This window comes from Acartia tonsa, chromosome 10, assembly GCF_053477335.1.
Source record: "Acartia tonsa isolate MP-2025a chromosome 10, ASM5347733v1, whole genome shotgun sequence".
Classification (NCBI taxonomy): Eukaryota; Metazoa; Arthropoda; class Copepoda; order Calanoida; family Acartiidae; genus Acartia; species Acartia tonsa.
In genome coordinates this window covers 3936364-3957500 of record NC_137269.1, presented here as the reverse complement: position 1 = coordinate 3957500, position 21137 = coordinate 3936364, and the positions used below count along the sequence as shown (strand labels likewise).

Sequence of the window (21137 nt, the reverse complement as noted above, 5' to 3'; positions counted from 1 at the left end):
ATGCAAGAATCTCTCACAATATCCATGTAATTTTTCATCCATTCTTAAAGTATATATTAATTTAAAGAGGAGATATTTGTTTTCAACCACCTTCAATATAATGTTTATAATATAAAATTCTCTTTGAATTTTTACATACAAAAAATATCCCCCTTTTCTTAATATTTTGATTTTCATGTTTTATCAGTAGAGGTGCTACTCCTATACTTCACTTTGACTGACCGTCCGTCCATAAGGCAGTTGTATCTATATAATGGGTCATTTAACTAGATTTCTTGTTGTTGTTGTTGTTGTAGCCATGATTCTCTGAAGTTAGGACTCAGATGCACACGGAGACTGGAAGTGAGAATCCTTTGGCCAATCTTAGATTGGTAAGCTTCGCGCACAGCTAATTGTATTCTATGTTACATTACAAGCTGACCCGCAATTCTCGTGGAATCTACTCAATTATTACATCACCCTGGCCTAGAGTTTTGGCAGGTGTTCCATATTAAGCCACCCTAATTAATGGCACTCTCATACGAGGAGCATGGATGAGGGAAAGCATAGTTAGAGCTGCTTGATTTGTAGAATCCTAACTTTCTACAAATCTCCCCCCTTACAACCCTAGGGCATCTTAGGGAAGGTTGCGTGATCATAATCTGACAAATTACGACAGCATTTGTCAACCAAGTGCAAAGTCTATGTGGGCACTTGAACTCGGTTTCTCCCAACCACAGCGTAGTGCGCTAACTACTACACTATGGGACACCCTCTAGATTTCTTGTGAATATTCCCCTGACCAACTAGAATCAGGGTTCTAAAGGGATAAGACAATGGCCGATAAATTGATGTACATCCCTAATGTTGATTCATAAAACTACCCCATTTTGTAGATTATTTAACGTTTGGACACCTAATTATAGAACCAACCAATCAATAAAAGTCTCCAAAGTTGAAACAGAATCTATTATCACTTGTTTGATGGATATAATTTTTTTCATCAAATAAAAATTTCACAGATATTGTTAATGATAGGTGTCTGACATTGTATTTGAAGATTCCCATGGCCAATTTTCAAATAAATGGCTGATTTGTCTGTCTCTCTCTCTCTGTTTTGCTGTCTTTTTCCATGAGTTTCGCTATTTTTGACTGTTGTCTTCTTTTTCTTTTTTATATTTTATATTAAAACTTTTACAGAATTCAATACGTTTTGACTACAATATAATAATTTCTTTAAAATTGTTTAAAGAAATCTTTTAAAGAAGTAAAGAAATTTTTTATGTTATTTAATTTCAATTTCCTGTTTAAACGTATTGAAAAAAATAATATAATATTTCAAAACTAAAATATACCGTGTTTTGACATAAAATGTTAACTTTATTTAGCGGCTTCGCCCCTGCACTTAATATAATTTTAAATGTGTGTTTATTAAATAGTAAAGCTTTAAGTATAAATCTTGTTTTTATAATCCGATTTTAAGATATTTTAATGAAGGCCCTGACTAACAAAACTGGTTTTTATTTTTTATTTTGATATCTGCGGAAAGCTGTCTATAGTACAATGTGATAAATAACTATTTTTGATTTTTTTCTTACGAATTTTCCCTTTTTTTGTTTTATAAGTTATGAGTAGTGTATCTGTGGTATTCGGCAACCGTGAGCCATGCCTATGGCAACCCTGACCTGGGTTCGGGGAAGGGCCGAGGGCCCTCCCCCGAGTCCTGGGGAAGGGGTCTGCCGACCCCCTCCCTATGCCTAAAATTAATGATAGATTCTGACAGCCTTATTATGGTTAAGCTGTATTGTTAATTCCCCCCACCCTTTCCAGGGATGGGGGATCATTATTGCCCAAACTGACTATTGTATATGTATTATGTTGATTCTGTTTATGATTACTTATTCCTATCTGTGTATTTATTGTTTGTTGTATATAACTTTAGTAAACCTTAGACCCTGAATAAAGGAACAACTGAATAGACTCTGTTTATTATTTAGTGATTGCTAGAGAAGCGTAGCTTCTCTATAGTATAGGTGTCCACGTCTGTTCGCACTGCCGTAGTCATTTGAACTCTGGTGTCTGCCATTTAACCTAGGCAGATACCACAACTTTTGGTGACAGCTGTGTGAGATTACGGCAAACCACAAGTGTAGAGCAGACGCGCAGCTGAGGCTAAGGTACTCCCAGCAGTGAAACTGGCAAAACTGACACAAGCAACCTGAATTACCCACCCAGGATAGCAAGGTCTAACTCTGTATCCGGCAGTTGTGGAAGCGAAACCTAGCGAAAGACCACTAAGTGTGGCAGAACCCGAGCTGCGGAGAGTAGCGAAATCGGACAAGAGACTGCGGAGAGCAGCGAAACTTGACGGAGAACCGCAAGAAGCGCCGACATCTAACGGAGAATTGAGCGCTCAAGGGCTGAAACAGGCCTGCGGACGGGCTGAAACAGGCCAAATAAGTGCAAACGGCTGAAAATAGGCCAACATTTACTGCAAGAGATAGCAGGATCCGAACCAGCGGCGCTGCAGGAAGGGACATTCCCTGCCGCCACCAGCCGGATTCGGATACACGGCGCTGCAGGACGGGACATTCCCTGCCGCCGACAGGCTGAAACAAGCCAAATAGCTGCGAGCTGCGAGCGAAAATACGAGTGTAGTGTACCAAGCAGAAGAAAAACTACGTTAACTCCAAGTATCCTGAGAGGCTACAGCGCAGCCACCCATCTAGAAAACAGATATTATATCACATTTTAGGGATTACCACCCTAGTGTGAAAGCTGAACAATAGATTTATGAGCAAGGCTTGGTAAACAAATTTGTTGTGTATTGTGATAAAGCCAAAAATAGAACAGGCTTGGTAAGCAAATTTGTTGTGTATTGTGATAAAGCCAAAAATAGAACCTAGATGTAATATAACAATGCATTGATAAACAATCTAACCCCCCAAGCCTTCAGCACAACAAATACACCCCTTATCCCAACGGAAGGGGAGGGGCCCACCATCAATTGAAGCAAATACAATTGAGGTGACATAACAATAAGCTCAGGATTAAGGAAAAGGGCACAATTACCTCACCATCCAGTTACTTCAAACCTACAGCACCCCCCTCCCCATAGGGGGGAACGGACGGTTTTACCCCGTCCCCTCACGCGCTCCCCCTCCTACCCACACTTGAATAAGTCCGCCCACGGTGTGGAGATAGCGACCGGGAGAACAGAGCGCCATTTACGGGTCGCGCAGCAGAGCTTGGGACGCACAAAAAAATTCAACGGACGAATAAGACAAAGCGGACCAATGAGAGAGCGGATTGAGGGATAGGTGCGCGTTTTACCTGTGTGCGCAAATCTGACGGCGCGTAGGCGCGTTGCAAGGAAAGGATATTTCACGCACACACACACACACAGGAGCGGAGCTACTCCATAGCATCCAACAGAGATATTTTTAGAAAAAAAGACTTGCAAGCTCCTCCCTCCTATCTATAGTGTGATAAGGAAAACCAAATCAGTTCCTGACAGCAGTTCAGACCCTCAACAACTATCTACACCTACCAGCCTACTCTACAACTCAGAAGCTAGTGACAAGTACTCTAGGTACACCTAATTTAAATCTTTGTAGTTAAACTACCAACCTAGTGATAAACAGTGTTGGCTGCTAGGCTAGAAAGCCTCAAGTGTAAACCACTTATAGTATTGACTTAAAACTTCGTGTCCCACCGCTGAACCTTTGACCCGATGGAGCAGCCACAAGCGCAAGGAGGCGACCAGCTCCAAAGATGGCTCCAGGATGATCCCCAGCCGGCTCCAGCCGAGTACCACAAGCTGATGCTGAGTAACCTGCCGGAGTATCGAGGACCGCCCAAGCAATCCTGGAATTCCCACATCCGGAGATTAGAAATGTCATGGGCGGCTTACCGTGTGCCCCCCCATGACACACTAAATCGCCGCAACGCCCTTTTACTATCCCTGGCGGGGCAAGCGGCGGAGATGGCCTCTCATCTGTTTGGCGAGGCAGGCCAAGCCTTGACATACGAACAAGTCAAGGCCGAGTGTGAAATGTTATTTCGTCCAGCCTATGAATCTCAGACCCTGAAGCAAGCCTTCAGAGATTATAGGCAGCACTCGACAGAACCTATACAAGCATACATATCCACAAAGTGTGCATTGTATAGGGAGGCCTATAGCCACGAGGACCTTGAATTATTGATAGACGAATTAAATCGTGGCATTCGTAACGCTAATGTGAAACGTGAAATGATGGGTCATGAGATCGCCTCGGTACCTGAGTACACGAGGCGAGCCATGTTTACCGTCACCATGATCACCAAGCAGCTGAAGGAGGGTGTGTGCCTAGTGGACGCCACTGACGGGCTCACGGGATCAGCCAGCGTCCAGTTGCCCCAATATGATGAGTCGGAGCCAATGGAGATTGGCGCCTTGGCTCCGGGTCTCCACCAGATGGGGAAGGTCGCCCCAGATGACAAGATTCCAGGCCGCTGCTATCGCTGCCATGGGAAAGGCCACCGAGTCCGAGACTGTCCTACGCCTATGGAGGTCAGCCTAGAAGAGAGACGCACCCAGCCACGCCGTGACCGTCCTGCCAAATGTGACCGCTGCCATTACGCAGGCCATACGGCGGCCGAGTGCAAGGCTGACTGGGACCAGGTAGCCGGCCGGAGACGCGTCGCTGACAAGGGCGCTCCCTCAGGAAAGCCCAGCAGAGTAGCCAACATGGAGGGGAGCGCGCCCCCAGCAACACTCCAGCAAGCAGCCGCCCCCAACGCAGCGGGCCGAGCCTAAGGAATGCCGCAGTTTGGGACCATCCCAGCTAGGATCAACGTGCTGGGAGGAGCGGCTGAACCCAACCGGGTTGGCCTGGGCTTCAGCCTCAACCACTTGGGACCGGAGTTCGTGCAGCCCACCAACATTGCAGAGCCAGAAGTCCTGAGGCCTCAACCCTTCAGCATCAACATGATGGGGCCTGCCAGACCGAGTCTACCCAGCAAGAGTGGAGGGGCGCTACCCAGCGCCACTGAGACGGTGTACGGGGAGGCCCTGGCGGCCGCTGAGCGAGAGAGGCAAGAGGCGCTAGCCAGCGCATCGGAGTCGATGTATGAGGCGCCATCCGGCGCCGCCACCTGGGAAGGACGAGAGGTGCGCCCCCGCACCCCCAAGCTGATGTCTGGGGCGGCAACCGCCGCCGCCACCTGCGATGACTGGGGGGTGCTATCCAGCGCCCCCACCCTGGTGCCTGGGGCGACAACCGTCGCCGCCACCGAGATACCTGGATCCTGGAACGAGCCAGCAGCCCCAGAGGGAGGGGTGACATCCGTCACCCCCAGTCAGCCAGCGCCACCAGCCAGCAGGGAGGGTCCAGCTATCCATCAGCCAGCGCCACCAGCCCGCAGGGAGAGCCCAGCCATACACCATCCAGCGCCCCCTGCCAGCAGAGGGAACCCAGCTGCCCACCATTCCCAACTGAGCCAGGATAAGTTAAATTTGACAAATGTATTGTATCCAAAGTATTGTAACCCTCCAGCCTTGCCTGTGCCTCCCGCACCAGAGGCTGGGGAGATTGAAATTTGGGATTATAAGGACTTGCCTGTGCCACATGCACCTGAGTTCCTAGGGCAGGGGAGGGATGTAATACAGGGCGAGCCTGTGCCACACGCACTCCAGCCCCATGCCACTGGGCATGCCATGGACAAGGGAAGGGACCCCTTGGGGCTAGGGGAGCCGACACCCAGGCAGGCGCCAGTCGCCTGTCAGTCTGTCATTGGGGAGGGTATCGGGATGCCCCGGGCACCCAAAGATAACGCTCAATGGAAATTTATATCTAGCCAGGAGCAGCCTAGCAGTGTCCAGCCCCAAGAAGCAGCCGTGGCCCGAGCCGAGGATCCCCAGACGCGTGCGCGAGGTCGATGGCTGTCTGGTAGATTCTCACACTGGTGGATGGTCCTGTGGGGCCTACTGCTCGCAGCTGTGTGGCCTACAACTAGCTATGTCTTGGTAGGGTGGGACTGTGCCAACCCCACCCATGTCACAGCCTACAACAAGGAGAAGATGTGTAGCAAGGAGCCGCTACACCAGGAGGTGCCCTTGGGCCATGAGATACATGTCCTGCAGCAAGTCAAGATTAGGGAAACAACGGGATATAGCTGTCAACTCACCGTGTCCCAGTGGACATTTAGGTGTGGAGTATGGGGCCACCTCAAGGTGACCTCGGTCCCCACCCTCATGCGGCCAACCAAGATTGATCCAGAAACGTGCTGAGACCTGGCCAGGAACCGAGTCTACACTCTGCCAGGCAAGACCCAGCCATTGACGTTTCAGCTGAACCATCCCCTGTTCTTCACCCTCGATATGGTGGGCGCCTTGGTCAACAGCCCCGAGGGGGTGGGTTGTGAAGGGGAGGACGTCCATTTCGAGGGCCAGCTGTACCGCAATGAATTAGTGCTCCAGGAGCGACGGCTGCTGGTCAAGGAAGAGACCTATGTAGTTGAGAATGGACGGGTGGAGTCCCAGTCTGACCACCTGACCCTAGAGTGTCCCCATTCCGAGCTGTCCTGCATCACTGGAGAGGCCACCTACGTGTGGGACCACCTGGGGAGAGATTGCCCCTTGAGGCTGATCCGCAGCCTCCAGCCTAGCCTGGTAATGGATGCGTTTCTGGTTGACCATCAAGCCCAATTCTTCATCAACATGACTACCCCCACCTCAATAGTGAACTGCGACTTTGAGGCCCATGCCACCAACCACCCAGCATTGTTCGTGGCAGCCGACCCGGCCGCGGCAGCGCTGCCCAGAGTATCGGCCAGGGACGTGGATGTCCCCCTGCAGGCCCAGATACATGCAGGTTACATCGGATTCACCCTGGAAACTCGAATGAGAAGCACCGCAGCAGAAGAAGTAGCGGCCAATTGCTGGAAGCTCCAGCAACTAGACCCGGCCCATCCGGTGCGTGTCCAGGGGAGCACGTTCTCGGTGTTGAGGGGAGATGTATTGCTCCAGCTTACCTGCCAACGCAATAAATATGTTGTCAGGGAGAGCAATGAATGTTGGGACAAGGTGCCGGTGGAGCCCACAGGATTTGTAGATGCCGTGACAAAGGTGTATAGCGGCCACGCCACCAAAATTCCCTGCTCCTCCACCTACCCCCTAACTGTACACGCTGAGGAAGGATGGATAGAGCTAACCCCCGCACCTAAGAAGAGGCCACCCCCGCTGGATACACCCAAGCAGCTGCTGACAGAGCCATTGGATGACTTCAGTTCGGGAGGCTTGTATTCGCAGGCTGAGCTGAGCGACTGGCAGCAGCTGCTAGCGTTCCCAGCGTATAAGGCCGCCATGCTGACCGGCCTGTCGTATGGCTCATGCGTTCAGCAAGGTAGCTGTTCAGCCACCGGAGACCATGGGATCGTGTCCTACGATATTGACCGACTGGCGGAGGAAGGAGAAGCAACCCTGGATGTCTGGGCTGGGTTCAGACAGGCTATTCACGAGTGGGGAGATGGCGCAGCCATACTGTGTCTGCTGTTGTTGATCCTCAAGCTGCTGGGAGACTTAACCATCATTTCCCTGGCAGCCGCACAAGGAGGTGTACGGGCCGCCATGAACGCGATGTCACAAGTATTCCTGTACCACCCAACCTTGTATCGCAAGGCCTTGGCCAGAGCCAGGCTCACCCATGCCAAGTCCCGGGACTTTTCAGTAGACTGGGATGCCATTCCAATCGGCCGGGAAGCAGCCGAGGAAATGGTATCCATGCAATCAGCCGATAGTGGGAATGACCGCCCAGGCAGACCTGGGCCACACTCTGGAAAGCCCCGCGGCCCCTCGGGAGGCCAGGCTGTCGCCCAGACGGTCAACCTGGTAGCCAGTGCCCCAGCCGCTGCCAACAACAACCAGAATGCCCCGTTACTGACCGGCCCCGCAGCGGCTGTGCCCCACGCCAACCTGACACCTGCTGGCGCCGAGCTACGTGTCCAACAAAAGCCAGCATCTACCTTCTATCCCACGTTGGGGGCCCATCAGCCCTGAAAATCACCACTAGGATTCCATTGAATCATTATCGTTTGTATATAAATTAGCCCTAAGGAGCGGGCCGAAGGCCTCAACCACTGTCGGAAGTCTGGCAGGGAAACCCCCTCCCAGCCTTCCGAGGGGAGAGTTGTGGTATTCGGCAACCGTGAGCCATGCCTATGGCAACCCTGACCTGGGTTCGGGGAAGGGCCGAGGGCCCTCCCCCGAGTCCTGGGGAAGGGGTCTGCCGACCCCCTCCCTATGCCTAAAATTAATGATAGATTCTGACAGCCTTATTATGGTTAAGCTGTATTGTTAATTCCCCCCACCCTTTCCAGGGATGGGGGATCATTATTGCCCAAACTGACTATTGTATATGTATTATGTTGATTCTGTTTATGATTACTTATTCCTATCTGTGTATTTATTGTTTGTTGTATATAACTTTAGTAAACCTTAGACCCTGAATAAAGGAACAACTGAATAGACTCTGTTTATTATTTAGTGATTGCTAGAGAAGCGTAGCTTCTCTATAGTATAGGTGTCCACGTCTGTTCGCACTGCCGTAGTCATTTGAACTCTGGTGTCTGCCATTTAACCTAGGCGGATACCACATATCTACTCAATAACTATATTTACAATTAAAAATCGAAAAATATTTCAATTTTTTTTCTTTGTTATCAGTACGGAACATCTGCTCTAAAATTCACTTCAAGCTTCGCTTTTTCTCCGTATCAGTGTTAATATAATTGTTTTTAACCTTACTAAATTGAATTGTGGGCAACTAAAATAATTCTTACAAAAAATCTTAAGTTTATACAATTAAAACGTTTTTAAACAAACGATTTTGAAGATTAATTTTCAGAAAAGTTTCTATATGATGTACGATTTTGCTACATCATCTAACACCTACTATAGGCTATTAGTTTAAGTAACATCAAAGAAACTATGAACACTTAATTTGCATGTCCTTTGTCAGGAAATCCTAACTATACATTGTAATGAGTTGTGCCTATTTACGGGCCAAGGCACTCCCCCTACTTTTTGTACGTCTCTAATATATCTACTGAAATATGGGACACCTGCCATACTAGGACACTATGGTATCTACTGAAATATGGGACACCTGCCATACTGGGACACTATGATATCTACTGAAATATGGGACACCTGCCATACTATGACACTATGGTATCTACTGAAATATGGGACACCTGACATACTAGGACACTATGGTATCTTCTGAAATATGGGACACCTGCCATACTGGGACACTATGATATCTACTGAAATATGGGACACCTGCCATACTAGGACACTATGGTATCTACTGAATTATGGACACCTGCCATGCTAATACACTATGGTATCTACTGAAGTATGGGACACCTGCCATACTATGACACTATGGTATCTACTGAAATATGGGACACCTGCCATACTAGGACACTTTGGTATCTACTGAAATATGGGACACCTGCCATACTAGGACACTATGGTATTTACTGAAATGGGGACACCTGCCATACTAGGACACTATGGTATCTACTGAAATATGGGATACCTGCCATACTAGGACACTATGGTATCTACTGAAATGGGGACACCTGCCATACTAGGACACTATGGTATCTACTGAAATATGGGACACCTGCCATACTAGGACACTATGGTATCTACTGAAATATGGGACACCTGCCATACTGGAACACTATCATATCTACTGAAATATGGGACACCTGCCATACTAGGACATTATGGTATCTACCTGTAAATTGTGAAACAAGACAGACTGTATAGTCCACTGAAAGCCAGAGATCACAGAGAATTGGGCCAAGTTCGTTCGGCCAGTAGCCAACCAATACGTACACCTAGATAGACAGATAAATAGTTAGTTACATATATAGGTAAATAAATAGATAGATATATAGACGGCTAGATATATACAAAAAAAATTATATAGATAGATAACATAGATTAAAATTAGACAAGCTTGTATCAAATGTTTTGTTGAAGTTAAAGTGATACAAATTGTATTTTAAGAAATATATTAACCGATAAACAATCATTTGGAAGTTGCACCAGATTTCATGTACTCTAATAATGTGATACTCCATGCTGGCTAAAATAACGCTACCCTCCATCCCCCATACCCTTCCCTTCAACTGGATGAACGAACTGACCAATAAGAGAGGTACATATCATCAACCTATATTGACAAATAAATTTAACTTGTATAGATTTATATCCACGATTTATACATATATTTATTTATATATAACAAGAATCTAAAAAAAACTTGGCTTTGTTAGTTTATTATTGCTGCGTTACTTATGGCCATAATTATTATTGTATACATGAAGTAGAGTAAAATTAATCATAACCAACTTAAAATTTCTTTGGTACAGAAAATGCACTTTTCCATGGAAAAGAGGAAGGGAGTTGACATTGAACTGTAAATTATACTTACCCCCAAAGTTTTATAAACATGTTTTCTTTAAAACAAACTTGTTCACAGACGAAGTAATTTTGGTGCCATTAATTTATCATCCATTGTCTTATCCCCTAGAATCCCTGACTTGCCCATAGAAATGGAGATAAGATTAAAAGTTGTTCTAACAAAACAGCTATTTTATGTGATTTCAGGATACTTTGTTAATAAGATATATCCTGATATAAATGTAAAAGGATGTTTATATATATGTATGTGTGTGTGTGTGTGTGTGTGTCTGTACCATAGGATCTCGTTAAAAGCTGAACTGATATGGTTCCCCTTTGTAGCTGCTAATAGGTCCTGGGAAAGTTTGTAACTATTTTTCCTCACAAAAGTTTTCCTCACAAAAGAAATCGCCCAAAAAAATGCCCCCTTAAGTTTTTATTCCATTTTTGCTTTTCAAAAATAAATATGGGAGGGGGGGGGGGGATTGCCTTCCTACCTCCCATATGGAGTTTATATCAACTGAGAGAAAAACAACTTGAAAAAATCTGGGTTTTTTATAAAACTAAAAATAGTTAAACATAGGAGAGAAAAAACAACTTGAAAAAATCTGGGTTTTTTATAAAACTAAAAATAGTTAAACATGCTAAAAGTAAAACTAAATAATTTCTTTTCTTATCAGCATAAAAAGTATATAAATTATACAAACACCTTTTAAAAAGGTAAAGTGACCAAAAAGAAATTAATGATATTGCTTGCATTACTTGCATTATTGGATAGGGAACAATTTTACAAATAAAAATATCATTGGCAATTTTTTGGGGGGCGGGGGTGTGGGTATGCAGAAACTCAATTCTAGAGAACCATATCGGTTAAACGGCTAACAGAACAGACAGACAGACATACACAGATCATGTTACTTTATTTTAAGGAAGATAGTTTATTTTTAAGAATACTTATTTCTTTCCCTAACAGTGTTGCATTTTCAACAAAAAATAACTTAAGATAAGTTTTGAAGATTAGATTATATTTTTTTACACGGAACTTAATGGATAAGACAATGGATAATAAATTGATGTACATCCCTATTGATGATTAACAAAACTATTCCTTTTGTAGTCTAAAAATGTTGGTTGAAAAGTTTGAACACGGCGAGATTGGAACCAATCAAAATTCAATAAAGGTAACCAAAGTTTTTAACCAAAGAATAAGATGAAGTGGTTATGAAAATTTGGGTACAAATTTAATTTACATTCCATTAACCCCTCCATCCCTGATATTTTCAAAGATAGATAACATGTATTATACAGTACAGTAATCCAATGATGCCATCATCCACAAAATATTTTAAAAATTCTATCTTTAATAGAAGCCAAGAAATTTTAATTTCATAATATAATTACAATCTCAATTACAGCGAAATAAACAGACAAAATGAATTGAATGCCCAATAGCCTTATGAATCTTCACAAGAAAAACCAGGCATCTAGATAGATAAATAGAAAGATTGATTTATAGATTGTTAGACAGAGAGACAGAATGACAGACAAACAGACATACAGACAGATAGAAAGACAGACAGATAGACAGATATATAGAGAGATAGACAGATAGATATATAGACAGCAAGACATATAGAAATACAAACAGATAGACAGACTGACAGACAGATAGACAGACAGACTGACAGACTGACAGACTGACAGACTGACAGACTGACAGACTGACAGACTGACAGACTGACAGACATATAGACAGACTGACAGACATTCAGATAGACTGAAAGACAGACAGATAGAATAGTAGATATATAGATAGATAGACAGGCAGATAGACAGATAGAAAGACAGACAGATAGATAGACAGATATATAGATAGATAGATTGATAAACAGATAGATAGACAGATAGATAGACAGATAGAATGACAGACATACAGACAGACAGTCAGATAAAATAATAGATATATAGATAGATAGATAGAGAGAGATATAAATAGATAGATAGATAGATAGATAGATAGATAAATAGATAGATAGATAGATAGATAAATAGATAGATAGATAGATAGATAAATAGATAGATAGATTTCTAGATAGATAGACAGACAGATTTATAGATAGACAGATAAATGGATAGATAGACAGATATATGGATAGATAGATAGATAGATAGATAGATAGATATAGATAGATAGATAAATAGATAGATAGATAGATAGATAGATAGATAGGTAGATAGATAGATAGATAGATAGATAGATAGATAGATAGATAGATAGATAGATAGATAGATAGATAGATAGATAGATAGATAGATAGATAGATAGATAGATAGATAGATAGATAGATAGATAGATAGATAGATAGATAGATATATAGATAGATAGATAGATAGATAGATAGATAGATAGATAGATAGATAGATAGATAGATAGATAGATAGATAGATAGATAGATAGATAGATAGATAGATAGATAGATAGATAGATAGATAGATAGATAGATAGATAGATAGATAGATACATAAATAGATAGATAGATATAGATAGATAGATAAATAGATAGATAGACAGATAGATGGATAGATATATGGATAGATAGATAGATAGACAGATATATAGATAAAGAGAAAGATAGGTAGATAGATAGATCTTACCGTAAAGAATGGCATAGAGACAGTTCCAATTAAGATATCTGTAATAGCCAGAGAAGCGATGAAATAATTTGTAGGCTGGCGAATTTGTCGGTCAACCTAGAAAAACATAATACATAAATACATATAAGAAAATACCTAATTTAATCAAATTGAAAGCAAGGGTTGTGTAGTTAATATTTTCTATACCTAATCACTACCAACCTGCCATAAATTACAAATGAACCCCACCCCCATAATTTTTTCAATTTGTTTTCAAAATAAGGGTAATGGGAGTTGTTTCATTGCTCAAAAGACATTTTGAGGAAATACGCAGCAATAACTAGCTAACATTAGTTTTCTATGTTTAACAGTAGAGGAGCAAAACAACCTGAAATAGGGAACCAGTAGGTTGACAATTTGCATAAAAACTTAACATTGTTTTGGGAAAGTTTAAGGCTATTTGTATGAAGATAATTATCAAATGGGTCTTTTGTTTTTACTTTCGTTCCCTTTCCCATTTCTGCTATTTCCTTAACTTCCCCTTTACTTTTTCAAATTACTACATCTTCACTACTATTCGACTTGATCGTCCTTGCTTTCAATTTATATTTTGGACCAAAGATATACAAAATTTTCCCTTTTGTAGATTATAACTAATCCCCAGTCCCAGAAGTTGTTAGACTACGAAGAAGAAAACTTTATTATAAAACATTGGGGACTAGTGTAATAAACAGCCAAATGTCCCCTTCCTCCCTGACCAAAATTTCTTATATGCAATTTTAATTTTTTAAATCATTTTTTAAGGATAAAAATTGATTAATTAAGTTTTCTTGATTATCTCTGCAAAATTATAATTATCAAACTTTCATAAATTAAACTTTTGGTATACTTTCTAATAAGATATATCCTGTATTATCCTGTATTATAAAGTAGTAAGCTGTTTGTGTTTTGACAGGAAGATCTAGTAAACGGCAATCAATGGCTTGGTACTTTTTTAGAGACCAGCGGCTACGCCCCTAGAGGCCTCTAGGGGCACAGAGGAGAGAGTTGAATTTAATAATTCAATTTCTTATTTTAGATTTTAAAAGAAAAAGTAAAAATAAATTTTTAGGGGGGCGAAAATTTTTTTTTTTTCATTTTAGTTTAAAATTTTTTTTTTTTTAAATTTGGTGGGGGGGATTTTTCATTTTTTGGGGGGGTTTGGGGTGTCCCACCCCCCAAGAAAATAGTTAAAAACCTTCCCGGGACCTATGAGAAGCTACCCTGTTAAGGAGAACCAGATCGGTTCAGCGGTTAGCGAGATCCTTCGGTACAAACACACAAACACACAGACACACAAACATCCTGTTACTTTATTAAAAGGATACTTCACATACAATATTGTACTTTGCTGTCCTAGGAATCAGCATTCCAAATATATTCAGATGAATAGGATAATTATATCACATAAGAATGTTGTAAAAAAGTAAAAATTACTGTGTTTTAAATGGACCCTTTTCAAATTGTGCCGAACTGAAATCACTATGCCAAGTTTGAAATCTATAGGACAATTCTTAAAAGGTACTTACTGCAAAGCTGACAATAACAAGAAGGTTTCCAAATGTTGTGATAACAATACAGACAGCCATAGATATTGCTATCAGGATGGTCAGGGCCATTCCGAAGGGGGCTGGCCAACATGCAGGCCCACAATCCTGTAAATAGATAGATATATATATATATATATAGATAAGTAGATAAATAGATAGATAGATAGGTAGATAAATAGATAGATAGAAAGGTAGATATATAGATAGATAAATACATAGATAGATAGATAGTTAGATATTGCTATCAGTATGGTCAGGGCCATTCCGAAGGGAGCTGGCCAACATGCAGGCCCACAATCCTGTAAATAGATAGATAGACAAGTAGATAGATAGATAGATAAATACGTAGATAAATAGATAGATATATATATATATATAGATAGATAGATAGTTAGATATTGCTATTAGTATGGCCAAGGCAATTCCGAAGGGAGCTGGCCAACATGCAGGCCCACAATACTGTAAATAGATAGATAGATAGATAGATAGGTTGATAGTATTGTAGACATATATATATATAGGAAAATACATGTATCGTTTTGAACATAGACAAAATATTGATAGATAGGTGACAAGGTATGTAGTATATAGATGATTTACATTTTTAAAAATATAGATAGATAGATGGATAGGTACCAAAAAATATAGATAGTTAGTTAATGAACAGATTAATAGATATATTTATATTGACAAATAGAAAGCATTATAGTTTATTTTGGACAAAGACAAATAGATAGATGAAAAAATTTAAAAATAAAATGTAAAGAAAAATTTAATGAATATATCATAGAAAGAAAGGTATCTGAATATTTAGGTAGGTATAGATAAATAGACAGAAAAAAGTTAGACAGCTTTCCGCTGATATTAAAATAAAAAAATTATAAGATTAAAACTCTTAGCCATGTCTATAATAAGATGCTATACATGATTTTTTCTTCATGACTCAGAACTGGGTCTAATTCAGCAAATATTAATCGGTTTCAAAGACATACTGGGACGTATATTACAATAGATATATAATACTAGATAACTAATTATTGAACTCACCAATGGCGTGACCAGAGGATTTCCCGGGGAGGTTGTATTCGTACAGATACTGGTGTTGCTAAGCGGGGACATGGGCGCACAGTCCGGGGGGGAGAGGTCACCCGCTGCTGATACCAACGTCGTCGCAAAAGTGACAACATCCTAAAATATTTAAAAATCAAGTGCATGAATGCAGGGATCTAAAGTGATAAGACATAAGCAGATAAAATGATGTACTTCCCTAATGATGATACATAAATTTACCCTTTCTGTAGATTAGAATTAGTGGCTGAACCGTTTTAATACTCAACTTAATGAACAAATTAATCACAATTCACTGAAGGCCCCAGAGTAGTAAAGCCGACGAATAAGAAAACGTTATTATAAAACTTTGGGGACTAGTGTAATAAACAGCCAATTGTCCCCTCTCTCTCTGGCATGAACAACAATTATTTTATGACATATTGAACAAAGATGACAACATCCATAAGAAGCAAAGCACAAAAAATCATGAAAGGACAAACAGACATACGAACAAACAATTTATATACTAGATTTGTACATGCTATAACAATCTTCACTAAAGATTTCAGATGTCTATTTCAAATAGTTGCCGAGAAAATCACATTTTACAAGGCATTACGGATTGACTGACGGACAGACAGACAAATTAAATTATAGAGTATTGACTTTTTTATGTTAGGTTAGGTGAAGTAAAGGTAAAAAGAGCTTTTTTGTTTCCGCAGGGTTAAAGCTAAACAAATATTTATTTAAAATCAAAACCAAGGGTCAATTTTCAAACTTTTGATTTTAATTTGGACATTAAAATGTTAAGATATATTAAATCATTTGCATTTTATTTATCAAAGCAAATGGCTAATTAAATCTTTAAGATCAAAATCGTATTTGAAGATCATAAGTATTTTAACCTTATTTGTTTAAATTCAAAACCATGGGTCAATTTTCAAAATTAGATTTAAGTAAATTTTAAGTATTTGCAGTTAATTCATATCTAATTGAATTGCTAAAAATATCTTAAATACCAAAACCATATTTTAATAACCTATTTCAAGTATTCTAACCTAATTTGTTTTGAAAAATTTTAGATTAACTCTCTAATTTAGGCTTTTTGAGACATCTCAAAACTACTTAATGATTAACTATCCTCAAATCTTATTATAAAAGTATCAGGTGGTCTATCTGTCTTTATGTTTGTCTCTTTGTACTAAAGCATCTCTCTAACCAATATGGTTCTCCTTTACGATCTTCCTAAAGTTTCATGACTATTTTTGGGGAGGGTACCTCAAACATCGCCACCTCCCCCCCCCGAAAAAAAATTGTGTTACTGTTTCTTTTAATATTTTAAATTTAATATTAAGGGGATCGAATTCCCCCACACCACCAAAAGTGCCCCCTAGAGGCCTCTATGGGCGTAGTACCCACTAGTTTTTAAATATAATTATAAAATTTTACTGAAAGTTTATTTGAATTTAATGTTATACATAACTTACAGTAAAACTAACATCATACAATATGGAACAAGGTGGATTTCATACAATAGAAACAAAGCCTTTTCAAATTATAATCCTTCGAATAAAGTAAAAGTGTGTACCGAAGAATCTCGCTAATCGCTTAACCGATATGGTTCTCCTTTACAGAGTAGTTTCTCACAGGTCCTGGGTAGGTTTATAGCTATTTTGAGGGAGAGTACAAGCACCCTCCCAAGAAAAATTGCCAAAATAAATATAAAGCGCCGCCATAATATTTTTGGTAAACAACTGATCTTAACATAGATTGGAAAGAAAACTTTTTTTGTTTCCCTAGAGGCCTCGAAGGGCATAGCCGCTAGTAAGTAAGAAAGTGAAACATGATGAAAGAAAAAAAAAATAGCTTGATCAAGGGATTATGAAAGAAAGATAATGAAAAAAAAAGACACAGAGATATAGAGAAAAGAGGAGAAAAAAGAAATAAAAAAATAGGATGCTGTGAGTATTGGTGCAAAAAATGGGGACATGATTCCAGTGACGTCATATTTTTCTTTCCCGAAAAAGGGAAGGGGGGAAGAAAATCTCTTCAAAAGAGATGGGGAAAATCCCCTTTTCTCTTTTTTTCTTCCCCCCTTCCCTTTTTCGGGAAAGAAAAATATGACGTCACTGGAATCATGTCCCCATTTTTTGCACCAATACTCACAGCATCAAAAATAGAAAATAAGGTAGAGAAATAGCTTGCTTGTTCATGTCTCCTCTTATGTGATAAGTCATCTCTTTTGTTCATTAAGACCCAAAAATAAAGGATGACAACATCATAGGTAAAGTAAGTCAGAAAAAATATGGGATAAAGGTTATTTTCTGGGCTGCCAACAAAGAGAGACAGCTAAATTCTATAGTGAAGATTCCTTATTGCATCTAATCCATACATTTTGTCCGTCTGTCTGTCGGTCATGCTTCAAAATTCAAAAACTATACTTTTAATAGGTTTCATTATTTACATATCATATATTTTTTTCTGTGTTATGTGAACTTAATTTCAGCTCTATAACTCACTTTGTCCATTTGTCCATTTTATGATTTTTGGTGCTGTGTGTTCTTAAAAAATAAATGGAAATATATATTATATTTAATTATGATATTTTAATAATTAAGGCTCAAGTGAATTAACCTTGTACACAAAAGAAAATACTTGGCATAGGTCGCACAGCTATAGAAAGATACTTAAACATAGAAACAATATATAATATTATGTAATATGTACTTTATATATCATTATCAAGGTATACCTATTATCAATACACTCTAAAAATATTACATTAATGATCGTTCACCATACGATTTTATTTTAGAGCTTTGCTTTATCATCCTGTTTGTTTTTATAAAGAAGGTGTCTTAACTTTTATTTTTATAGCAAGTCGGTGTTTTTAGTAAGTAGTAGATGTAAAATTTTCCATAGAATTTAGATATGCAATCGTTTTTTTGTAGACCTTTTAAGTAATTTAAGTTTTTTTTACAATTAATTCGGTTTTAATGTACTAAAACGCAACAAAAAAAAAGAAGAAAACTGCCATTATGAACAAATAGTAAGATCTTCGTCACCCGACAAAATAATGACAATGGTCCCCTGACCTGCCTAACAATGGGCGCTCGGCTAGCTATAAAAATAATAGTAAAGACACCTTCTTTACAGCAATAGCTGGCATATTCAAACTATTTCCACAATGGAAAGCGTCAACAAATCTGGATGGAAAAAGTCCTATGAATTATTGTATTTTCTACTTATATCAATAAAAACATTTTTTTACTGCTTGAGATCTTTAACCATTAACTGGATTTCTCTGGAAAAATCAATGTTATCATTTCTTGCAGTGCACATATATATGTATAGATAAATATATATATATATACATGTATATTGATAATAAGATATTTTGGCACCAATTCCTAATGTTATGGACCACAGAATTTTTCCCTAACCTTTCCTATACAGTTATTGTATTCGGTAAGTAATCATGGAAAAAAATATTCTTTCATTCATTTTTTTGTATGTTATAGAACTTGTTTTTACTTTCTTTATGTATGTCTGTTGTTTAATAGATAATAATTTGAAAGTAAATCTAATTGGTCAAGTTTCTAGAATAACTTTTTTCTCATTGGCTAATAATGTAAAACTAGCTCTGATTGGTCAAGTTTCTTGAATAACTTGTTTCTCATTGTCTAATAATGTGAAACTAGCTCTGATTGGTTAAGTTTCTTGAATAACTTGTTTCTCTTTGGCTTATAATTTTGTAACTAGACCTGATTGGTCAAGTTTCTAGAAAAACTTGTTTCTCATTGGCTAATAATTTTAAAACTAGCATGACTGCTCAAAATATACTTAAATTTCTTGATTCTCATTGACTAGAAATTGTTAATCAAGTTCTCATCAGTAAAACTTATGAAATGGTAACAACCAAATATGTAGGTACACTAATAAAGAGCTGGACACATTATTATTTATAAATGATAATGCAGTATTTCTTAAGATAAGCTTTAATTAATACTTTATATTCTTGACTTTTAAATTCTTGTATTCATGCTCCTAGTTTTAGGGTACAGATGATTTGAAATAATGGAAATAAAAACCTCCCAAGGTTAATGTAAAGCTTCATTAAAATAGAGAACTCAATTAAACCTAATAAATGTCTTTTAATGTTTAATAGGTACACAACACATCATTGTAAAACTAAAAGGAATCTTGCTTTTTTAGTTTAAATCATTTTATTTTCAGTTCCAAGCTGACAATCCAATCAAAGAAATAATCTGATTAAGATCCATGAGATAATGAAAAAGGTGCCATTACCCTCACTTGCATAAAACAAAAAAAATTAATAAATTTGATTAGTCTAAAAAGAATCCAAAATGATTTTTATGTAGTATGTGTATATAATTTTCATTGGATATATTAGTGACCGGTTTTTGTGATTTTATGTTTTTCTTAACTGATTAAAAAACCACTAAAATACAATTAACATTTTTAAAAAAATATTTATATTTTGTTTTACTCCACTACTTTTGGAAATTATTGTTTTTGTTTTTATTATTTGTACCCACCCAATATATGAATATTATTCTAATGTGTATTATATTGATAAGTTTTGTGTAATACATTTTTTCTCTACAAATCACTTTTCCATTATTAAAAGCTAAGCTTATTACATTTTGGATCAATCTGTCTATTTGTATGTCCAACATGGTTCTTAAGTTAGAATTATTCATTTGATTTAATACTTTTAATGATTTCTGTGATAATTAACTATAATTGAGAAAGAGTAGCAACTCTGTAATCATTACTATAATGTCTTTTTTTACAAATATATTCCTTTTTAGCATCATACATATTAAAATATCTTATAATTTAAATCAGTAAGCCTTAAAGTTATAATTATTCAATGGATGTAGAATATACATGGATGATATAACAGAAGAAAAAGTGCCATTAATTTAGGTTGCAATCTCCCCCCTCATTTAATGGTTGGGCTGTTTAATCTAGTAAGAGGTAAGATGATGGGGAAAAAGGAGGGGGATGGGGGAAATTATTATTTTAGCCTGCTACATAGTTCTGTATATTATAGAACATGAAAATCTGGTGTAAGATCCAAGTAATTATAGATCTACTCCATATTCATTTTGTAGTCAAGCAAATGTTAAGCTTTTATCATGAATTTTATCATCCTTGTTTCTCTTTATTATTTTTGGAAAAATAAAAATAATTTTTCCAGAAATATTGTTTTGTATTTTTGTTATTTTTGAGTGTTATTTTTTTCATAGTTATTTCTAAGATATTTATTGATGTATTCAGAATAATCATTTTATATAAGTACAATTATTCTATTTTTTTTACATCTATCTATCGCTCACTCTTTCTTTCTTTCTTTATCTCTATTTACTTATTTTGGATTACAGTATATAAATTTTACA

The 21137-nt window shown here is 38.7% G+C and overlaps 1 protein-coding gene across 1 annotated transcript in view; it reads right to left on the bottom strand.

Moving 5' to 3' along the window:
- The window catches only part of LOC145329206 (uncharacterized), a 114229-nt gene that overhangs the window by 33964 nt on the left and 59128 nt on the right, over nt 1-21137 (bottom strand). The window contains exons 6-9 of the mRNA XM_080173257.1: nt 15709-15849; nt 14641-14766; nt 13094-13189; nt 9768-9870 (exon numbers count right to left, since the gene is read on the bottom strand). Coding sequence (XP_080029383.1) covers nt 9768-9870; nt 13094-13189; nt 14641-14766; nt 15709-15849 — 466 coding nt within the window. The remainder of the gene's footprint in view (nt 1-9767; nt 9871-13093; nt 13190-14640; nt 14767-15708; nt 15850-21137) is intronic.